This window comes from Pyxicephalus adspersus, chromosome 2 (assembly GCF_032062135.1).
Source record: "Pyxicephalus adspersus chromosome 2, UCB_Pads_2.0, whole genome shotgun sequence".
Taxonomy (NCBI): Eukaryota; Metazoa; Chordata; class Amphibia; order Anura; family Pyxicephalidae; genus Pyxicephalus; species Pyxicephalus adspersus.
Genome location: NC_092859.1, coordinates 24,164,051 through 24,174,385, shown reverse-complemented (window position 1 = coordinate 24,174,385; position 10,335 = coordinate 24,164,051). Strand labels below are relative to the sequence as shown.

Genomic DNA, 10,335 nt, shown 5'->3' with positions numbered 1-10,335 from the left:
TCTATATTTCACCCAAAAGTACATTTGAATGTTTTATGTTGGGTCTCTGAGGTCCTTCTTATGAAGACAAGGCCCCTAACTATTTAAATGTCATTGTTCCTGTCGCCCCATAATATATGCTTGTCATTTCAAAGTGTTTCAGATTTGCACCCAGTTGCTGATTGGAGTCCCTCTTAGTGGGTTGCACACTTTTACATACAATAAAAAAAATAAAAGTAATTTTAAACAACACAACTAAAACCATAACAACCACATGGTGTGACATGTTCATCATTTGCAATGTGCACCTATTACAGCAGTCCAACACACACCGAGACCCAACATTTATAAACCAAAGACTGGGCACACCTACATTTGCCCCTTTACACTGTTAGCTAACCATCCTATTGTCCGAATCACTGTGATCCCAGGGCTTTGCTTGGTATTATGAGGGTGGGGGAGGGTGTTATAATGAGGGATGGTGGCTGACCCTCTCGCTGCCAGAAGCGCTCTGCATGGCATTAGATGGCAAGCTCTGCTGGCAAGGAGGGGTTGTGCAGTGCTGCTTTCATGTTTGAGTCTGTCTAACAATCCTTTTTAATTCCCCACCCTGCCTTGCCTTCTGACCTATGTAGGGTTATTTTAGTGACCCCTGGAATGTCTTTGACTTTCTCATCGTCATTGGCAGCGTAGTTGACGTCATACTCAGCGAGACCAGTGTAAGTATTTCGGGGCAGGTCTGTTCTTTTCTCTCTTCCACCTCTTGCACACCCCTCCCCCCTTCTCTCTCCCCTTCTCCATGCTGGTTTGGGTTCAGTCTTTACCCTCCTCCCCGTTTCTTTCTAGTGATATTTGAGTCCTGCCCCCCCCCCCCCCCCACTTTCCCTCCAGGGAGAAGGGAGAGAGGGAAGGGAAAACCCCCAGAGCGCCCCCTGCTAGCCAAAGATGGGAGGGGGTAGATCGGGGTTTTTCTCCCCCTCGTCTCCCCCTGATCCTGCATTTCTGGAGTGTCAAATGTGCGGCCGAGACACAAGAGGAGACAAAATATATCACTATAATGCCTCTTAAAACTTTTTTACGTTCTTTCTTTTGTTTAGACTTTTTTAATTTTGAGTTTTTCCCCTTGTTCACACTTTTTTAGTTTTTCTTTCCTTTGATTTTGTCTTTCTCTCTCTTTTTTTCTCTTTCTTTTTCTCTCTCTCTCTCTCTTTCTCGTTCACTCTCCCGTACCTCCTGGGCTTCCATTCAGCACTATTTCTGTGATGCATGGAACACATTTGATGCACTTATAGTAGTGGGTAGCATTGTTGATATAGCAATCACCGAAATAAACGTAAGTAACTTACCTCTCTCTCCGTGACTGTGACTGCATCACCCCCTCCCCCGTTTGTCTTTTATCCTTTCTATTTTTCTTTTCATTTTTTTTCTTTTACTTTGTTTTCTTACTTTTATTATGTTTCTCATTATTTTCTGATTATTCTCAATTTTTCTGTTATCCTTTGGAAACATTCAGGATTCTTGCATAAGCTCCTCCTGGCATGAAATAAACTGTATAGCAGGACTGAGCTGTCATGGAGTCACTTTGGCTCACTGACACAGAAGGACTGAGTCACAGGCACTGATGAAAACACTAATTAAAAACTGTTTATTACTGGCCTACACTGATCTTCTGTGACAAGTGATGGAATTTCAATAAGGTCATAACTGATTTTGGTGACGTCTTATTATTAGGAATGTGCTACCAAAATCCTCAAACAAAATGAGAACATTCAAGGACAAATTAGTAAAAAGAATAAAACCTCTGTCAATGGGCCTGATTTATTAAAGCTCTCCAAGGCTGGGGAGGATACACTTTCATCAGTAAAGCTGAGTGAGCCAGCAAACCTGGAATGGATCTGGTCCAGGATTCAAAACATTGCATAACAAACAGCAAATGAATTTTTTAAAATCCATTCCAGGTTTGCTGGATCACTCAGCTTCACTTATGAAAGTGTATCCTTTCATAGTGTATGCTTTCATAAATCAGACCCTATAAATGTTGGTTGTATTGCTGTGTTCATTGATATTAGAAGGGAGACATTCTTCACTGTGGGGTGATTCATCACATTTCCTATTCTGGTGACCCCACAAAAAGTAGGATTCATTCTTCAGACGGTGCCACAGACATCATACAATCTGGCAAGTATCTAAATCTTCCCTTTTAAATCTAAAATGAAACTTATGACTGGCAGTATATTTTACACGACTGTACAAAACCGTAGGAACACACAAGCAGGTATTCAGGGTTCATATACGAATAGACATGAACCAGCATCCCTTTATCGTGGGATAGCAAGATTCAGTCCAGTTTATATAGAGCTAATTTGAAGCCTGTGTCTACTGGCTCTTGTAGACCAAACTAGATAGGGAACTAAGATAGATAGATAGATAGATAGATAGATAGATAGATAGATAGATAGATAGATAGATAGATAGATAGATAGATAACCTCTATATTACCCAATTACTTGCCGGCCCAGACAATGTTGTTGGGCAATTTATATAACTTTTGGCAGTCAGGGGCCCCAACTTTTGTAAGCTATATTGGGCTCTACCCTATCTGGTCACACATTATTAACATCAGCAGGATAACTGCAGCGCTGTTTTTCATTTTAATGGATTTCTGTCCATGTTTAAGGTATTGCACTCACCTTCATATGTTTCCTGGCCCCTGAGGGCTCCAGCCAGTTCCTGCTATACAGTTGTTGCTCTGTTTTGTTTATTTGTCACCTAGCATGATTAACTGTTTCCTTCTCTACAGGGCTCCCCTTTTTCTTCCCTTCCCTTGATAAAGCCTACTAGTTCAGAAATAAAAAGGGATACGGTCCCTTGATAGGGGCCATACATAAACAGTGGGTGTATCAATGGCCCCTAAACGTTTCTGTTTATTGCTTTTTTATTGTTAGAACAGAGATGTTGGAAAAATTAGGAATTAAAGACAATGCTAAAACTGTTCCTCACCTAAGCTGCCAACAATATGGCTGCTGTGGTTTTACATAAAAACAATTCAGATTACTATGTAGAAAAAGCTAAGCTACAAAATAGAGTTTTAAATCTGTTTGCATTTCTGTAAACACAGCACCTAAAAGGACTAGTGAGCATGAAAACAGTGACCTGATAATATAATGATTTATACCTATTAGACTAGTAAAAGGTAAAAGTACCCAAAATATACTATAAATGGGTAGAGGAAATGATATGAAGTGTTTTAGACCATTATCAGAAATTTTAGGCTAGAGGGATTTTGACACTATTCTGCCACCCTCTTAATTAATGGAAATTTTACTAACACACTTCCAGATAGCAGTCAAAACTCAAAAGAGGTTCTAATAATTCCCTACTCCTTCTAAAAGATAAAAATGAACACCCCCACCAAGTGCTATGACAAATGCTTGGCACTAAGGTGTGGAATATGGAGGGACTCGTGTCTTAGGATCTAATTTCCAAATATTTAGAACTTGCACACTGGCGACACCCCAGTATTGGCATGCCAAATTTGCTGTACCTAATGATTTTTAAAGGGGGAACAAGCATGCAGATTAGAAAGTTGGCTCTAGACACATTATCTGCATACTTGTTGAAGATCAGTAACTTCAGAAGCCATGGGATTAGCATGACAACAAGAAAGTTAGTATTCTTAGGTGATATCAGCATTGTCAGCCTCCATATTATCTCAGGGAAGGTTTATTTTGAAAGTGAAAGTTGTAAGTACAGACAGGGAGTTATTTTTTTTGGTATGTAGGAAAGTATGCCCCATTATTTATACATGAAGACTAAAGCCAAATACTTGTAGCCTGCTATATGTTGTCACCTCTGTATGTCATGAGATGTGACTACACTGAAAAGTATTTTGTATAGGGATCCACCTCCCTCCTTACCCCTCTTCCTTCGCCCTTCTCTGTCACCTTTCTTCTATACTACACGGGTCACCCCGGTGGAGGCATTTAAAGAGTACTGTCTCTGCTTTTGTGTGCTGGTTAGGTTTGGACATTGGCTAAATAGGTTTGCTTTAGGAAAATTTAACAGGGAGTTCCACCCAAATCTAAAAATTCAACTTGTGTGGTTTTTAGTTGGTATTGTGCCCTGCATACTTTTTTCCTTTAGGGACTTCTGTACTAAAAGTAGTTTGTGTCTCCATTCTTCCTACAAAAAGTGAGATTTTTCAATACTTTGTGTCCCTACCCCTCCCATAACGAGTAGTTTGTGTCTCTGCCCCTCTGCTATAATGAAGGTGTTTCTTTCCTGCAATTGCACAATTATGGTTTCTTCTTCATGACCATGACATAGTTATTTGGCTTTGTAATGGTTTTGTTGGATAGAACTGTAAAATCAAATGAAAAAAAGTTAGCATAGAGTATGTTTATTTTTTTGCTGGGGTCCCCAAGACATTCAAATAGTCAGAATGTCTACAGCTTGCTAACAACCACACAATACTGAAATTTTGTGTTCTGGGTGGAGACATACATTAAAGGGCATGACACAGGTCAGTAAGATTTTACCTTACCATTACCCATTTAGCCTAAAGTACATCTGTAATCTAAAATTTGAATGGTTTAATCACCCCTCCAACACCCAAAGTGAGGGAAATTATTTAGACAGTTGTCACTGGAAGAGGTGTCCCCATTAAAAAATGTACCCTTTATTGTGAATGTGATGACAAATCAAAATTGTGGATTTAAATACACTGTACAACTTTTATATAGCTTACCTGATTTGGCTTATTTTCTCAGTCCTGGGGTTGGATTCTCTGCTGGAGCATAGAGTGACATGCCTGAAGAACACAAAAAAAAGAAAAAACATTGATATATTAGGGAAAGTTCAGTGCAAAGGACGATTTATTTAAAACAAAATTTGTCATTTATTATGTTTTAAATTTTCTTAAAATTTCAATTAAAACATATATTTATATATGTATAAACTCATATTATTATGAGTATTTACAAGGACAAAACATTTATATTCATGGAGTGTTAAAAGGTTAGGACCCCTCTCAGGTTTGTATTGCTGTCCTTGCTGTGGTAGTTCCCCCAGTATTTGTCCCGGTGGCCAATTTCAACAAAACAGAAAATGATAGGAAATTCAAAATCCTTACTTGTCACCAGAACAATTAGAAAGAAAAATGTTTCAACACGAACACCTATTCTGGTCCCAATTTAAATGGGATTTCTCCTTACTTGGGACATATGACTTCACACTCCCTGATGTGCCTACAGGGCAAATCTTCAGCAAAATAAAACCTGGCAGGGATTCTAATTTTTTGCTACCCTATTTAAAATAAATTTAAAAAAATGGCTTTAGATACCTAAAAGAAACTTTTTATGGGAAAGTATGGGGGCTGCTGAAAATGGTAATGTTTTGGTTAATCCTCTATCTTTGGTATGTCACCATTCCAGAGCAAGTATGGAGGTTTAGTGTTGGGACTTCACTGACTTCATTCTTGTTCCCACCAAGAACAAGTGATTGACTCCAGAGAAAGTCAGGTAACTACCATTTTCAGCAGAAGATTAGGAATATCAGGATTAATTTTTACGATTATGAGACTTATGGCTCTGGAAAGGCTGATGAGTAAGCAAGTAAGAAGCACGTAGCAATAAACTGAGAACCTTTTTTGCTTTAAAAAAACATGCAATAAGCCAATTCTGGATTCTGCTGTCTTCAAAGTCTTTGTCAGGTATTTATTACTTTTGGAAGTGTCAAAACTTTCATTCCTTGCCTTAGTCTATTTACCACTCCTGTGTAGATGTCAGTATTGTGCTGGAGGTATTAGAGTTTAAGGACAGCAGTTCATATTGGCCACCGAGAAGGTAAATATTTGCATGTACCTTCTAATATATATACTTACATTGTGCAGTCATTTTTAAATTAATTGCTACTACAATCTACTTGTGTCTTACTCAATATAGAGCCTTTTGTTCCATAAGCTTACTGATCGATTGCTTCTCCTAATGGCTAAGTGAATTCAAAAGCTCATTTGTGCAGCTAAAAATCACCCATGGAATACTAGTCTATGAGAGATAGCCTATTCTACACAAAGCACCTTGCCATTTTTTCTGGCCACATTGGCCCTGATTTATTAAAGTTCCCCAAGGCTGGAGAGGATACACTTTCATCAGTGAAGCAGGGTGATCCAGCAAACCTGGAATGGATCTGGTCCAGAAAACATTTGCTAACAAGTAGCTAATGACTTTTAGGTAATCCATTCCTGGTTTACTGGATTACCCAGCTTCACCGATGAAAGTGTATTCTCTCCATCCTTGGAGAACTTTAACAAAATTAGGGCCATTGTAGCAAGTTAATTGGCCACCTTGTAGTAGGTTGGCTGACTACATTGTAAGAATCTGACTGTCTAGCTTGTAGTAAGTTGGCTGGTCACACTAGCACATTGACTAGCTACTAGTCCTCCAACCTTTTAGAAATTGGGTACACTGAGACATGTAGGTCCTCCACAGCCAGGCAGCGCCAATATTTTTCCCTTTTCTTTTAACAGCAAAATTAAACCACAGTCATTACAGCCAGCAGGTATGGACAATGGGTGTTGTAGTTTTTTCACAGTTCTCATAGAGATCCAAACTCCAGGATTGTACAGAATTTACAAATTGGTTGTATTTTGTCCCAAATTTGCTCCCGTCCTTTTCTATCTACCCCTTTTTCTCTTTTCCCACTACCTTTCCCCCACCTCATTGTTAATCATATTGCTGTACTGTGCCCCCGTGTGGATATAGCCGGTATTACATCTTACCTCTGTCTGCCTTTCTTTAAAGACAGGTGAACACTCTCAATGCCACAATATGGTAAGACCAAGATCCGTTCAGAGCACTGTGCCCCCCACTTTTATTTTCTTCTTTGACACACGTGTCACAGCTGTGTGCCCCCCTGACCTCAGGGCTCTTCTATTTCCAATCCTTGTCCAGTCTCTGTGCATGCCCTCTGGCCGCCATGTTGTACTTGTGTCTCTTGAAATGTGATCTTGTGTGGTTTATTGTGTATTAATTTCTGTACCTTGTAAGCTTTCTCTTGGACTCCTCTTTCGCTTGGGCAAGTCTGGCAGACAAAACAAAGTTGGCTAAACTTGATGCCAGATGAACCAGGGGAGGACAGAACTGGTGGAGTTTTTGTTGCGGACAAAAGGCGGTTCTTCTGAAGAAGAGCTTATTACAAGTTTTACAACAATCCAATTGAATTTCCTCACAAACTATGAGTTTTCAAATGTCTTTAAAAGCTGTTTAAAAAATGTTTAGTTGCACTTGTCAGAAAATCCACTCAGTTTAAACTTACTAATATTTATATTTAGTGTTTAATAGCATCTTTATAAGGATTTCCTGGAAAAATGCAGCATTTTGTTACTGATATGCATTCTGCTATGAGAACCTTTGATAATGATATTTAGAGGAAAGAAAAACTAAAAAAAACTAAACAATTTAGATTCAGGGCTATTTATAGATGAGGGCCATAGGAACCCGATTAATTAACCAGTGGCAATAGTAATTACCTAGGGTAAATAGAAATCAACCAGAGGCCATAGAAATTAACTAAAGCTTATAAGAATTAACCACAGGCTAAAGGATTTAACCCAGAGCCATGGAAATTAACTGAAAGGTCACAAGAATTAACCAAAAGGAATAGAAAGTGATTAGAGCTCATATTAATAATTAATCAAGAAACATAAGATTTACTAGGGGTTCAAGAATTTAACTAGGAGTCATCATATTTAAGGAACCATAGGAGGTCATGAGCCACAGATATTAACCAGAGGCCTCAGGAATGAATCAAGAGCTATAGGAAATATCCAGGGCATAATAAATTCCAATAGTGGGCAGTTAACAAGTACTTGGCTCAACTGTCCAAATGAATAAGGAAAAAAAACAAATTGGTTAATAGGTACAGTGATTTCTTCCATACAGATCTGACCATTTAATTGTGTCTAAACCAAAATATTTTTTAATATTGTTAGAACTTCATCAGGTGTTATTTGTATCCCACTGGTGAACTTTGCTTCACTTGGTATCTCAGAAACACAAAAGAAAGTAAGAGAAAAGTGAAAGGAATCTTCTAGAATTTTAGTATAGAAAGAGTTGTCCTCATTGGAAGATTTTTGTATTCCAAGAGTTTAATGATGTAAGTACACCTACAGCAACATAGCCGAGAACAATCTGGGATACTTTTTTTATTTTCACTTATTTTCAGAACAAGTTTTTGAGGCTCCTTTTAATCCTAGAAGTACTGCTACACAAAGGTAAATGTTATCATTTTCTAAACATTTATGTATCAGTAATTCTTGGACCAAGAAGTAAGTGATAGGCCCAGTGAAAATAATAGTGATATTGCCCAGTGAAAATAGTGAATAGTGAAGTAATACAGACCTTATCTAACTATAAAACAGAAAAAATATTTTAAAATTAAGATAGAAAAGTAAAATATAAACATTTAAAAAATATATCTTAAAAATCTATCTATGTATCCAAATAATAATTTTGTGATTGTTATCCAATTGATCAAATATAGGTCTACATTAAACCCCCAAAGATCTCTAGATTGTTTTATCTCAAACTAGGAACAAATTAGTTTGCATAAAGCAGGCCAGAATCTGGGAATTAATAACAATTTAGGAAGCATTCCAGGTTGGCCACCTTCATGTCTCCAAAAAGATGTTAGGATAATTGAGACAAATGGCAGTCACAATGTAGTTCAAGAAGAATCTAATTATTCAAAACTGTCCTGGAATTTTCTGGAGTGCAAGGGGTTAGCAGCCTTGGCATGTCATCAGCAAGAAAAAAACTCCTCAGTTCTGTCCTCTTTTTTTGTTGTTTTTTATTTTTATTTTTTGCAGCAGCTCTATGTTTGGGTAGAGGAAGGGGATTAGGGATATACGAATACATGGGGTGGGGTAGTTTTGAATTTTTTTTAATATTGTAGACATAGTTTCATTCTCATGTTCTGATCGAAGATAGGCTGAACAGAGGTAAAAGTGGTGAGATTAGTGAGCAGATATGGGTAGCTAAAGCACACCTGCGTTTTATATAGCCATTTTGATAGCTCATTTTTAGTCACCTTCAGCCTATCAATTCCCTAAATCCTAGATACCTTACTGTGCCACCATACCCTTTGTCCCTCAGGAATATGCCTAGAAACAAGCAAATAATTTTTACACTGAAAAAATGCCTGCCCTTAAGTTAACATTAAAAAAAAAGGAAAAAAGAAACCATTATTTTTGTTTTATTTCCTCTTCCATATTTGGACTGGAGATCTACAGTATTGCCAAACGCCCCCTAATCCTAGTGCATTCCGGTCTGCTATAGCTTAGCACTGCTCTTGATAGCCCTATTTAATGTACAGCGCTGTGTAATATGTTGGCGCTATATAAGTCCTGTTTATTAATAATAATAATAGTATAGTTGAAGACCGCATTGGCTCAGGAACTCCTGATCTATAAGAGGTGGGTTGGCAATACATAGAAAAGTCAGTAATGCAAATGCCAGTTTCCTAATTTAGGAGGAACCCAAAATGTTACCATCCCTAACTTTTAGTACGTGCTCTCATTATTCAGATCATTATTTACTGCTTGAGGAGTCACTGACCTGGCTTTTGTTAGGTGTTCAGGCACCTAATAAGCATCTGTTTAGTCCGGGTTAGCTCTGGAACATGCATCCTCAAAAATTAGTCAGCAAAAGCATAGATATTTTTTTAACCTTAGATTTTTTTAATTTTTAGCTGAGATTGCTGTATAGGATTTATTAAGGGTTTTTCAAGGAATGGGAACATTGTTAGATTATTTTTACAGACTCAACAAGCTCCAAGATCTATTTTGCCAAGGCGGTGTTTTATGTCTGGATAGCTATGCAGACTTCCTAAAATACCTCCAGAAGGATTCCAGTATCCTTGGTGATGGGTTTTGTTCTCTGAAAGTTGGTAGTTTTTAGGATTTGTTTGTAGCATAGTTGCTGCTATTAGTATATATGTAAGGTAGGAGATTTTAGTTATACCTCTAGAATATATTGGCAGGACAGGAAGGAAAGTGCAATAGACAGCACCTTCTCTCACAATGTGGGTGTCCTCATTGCCTTCTGCAGTATGTGCTATAACCTTTGTCCGCTGTATGTTCTAGCAGGGTGAGGAGAACTCCAGAATCTCCATCACATTCTTCAGGCTGTTTCGAGTCATGCGCCTGGTGAAGCTTCTCAGTCGAGGAGAGGGGATCCGCACCCTGCTCTGGACCTTTATAAAGTCTTTCCAGGTAAGCATATCTGCACTCTTTAGGTACAAGCCTGAATACATAACAATGTCAGTAAGACTCTAAGTTGCTTTAGTGTTAAATATAAT

General features: G+C 38.1%; 1 protein-coding gene across 13 annotated transcripts in view; it reads left to right on the top strand.

Annotated features, from left to right (window-relative positions):
• Positions 1 to 10,335, top strand: part of CACNA1C (calcium voltage-gated channel subunit alpha1 C) — a 235,327-nt gene that overhangs the window by 206,941 nt on the left and 18,051 nt on the right. For 6 of the 13 annotated variants that reach the window (XM_072400021.1, XM_072400022.1, XM_072400027.1 and 3 more), the window contains exons 30-32: positions 1,229 to 1,312; positions 6,780 to 6,809; positions 10,121 to 10,249. In XM_072400021.1, the coding sequence (XP_072256122.1) occupies positions 1,229 to 1,312; positions 6,780 to 6,809; positions 10,121 to 10,249 (243 nt within the window). Of the gene's footprint in view, positions 1 to 614; positions 699 to 1,228; positions 1,313 to 6,779; positions 6,810 to 10,120; positions 10,250 to 10,335 lie in introns of all 13 variants that reach the window. The other 7 variants (XM_072400024.1, XM_072400023.1, XM_072400030.1 and 4 more) reach the window with 4 other exon arrangements.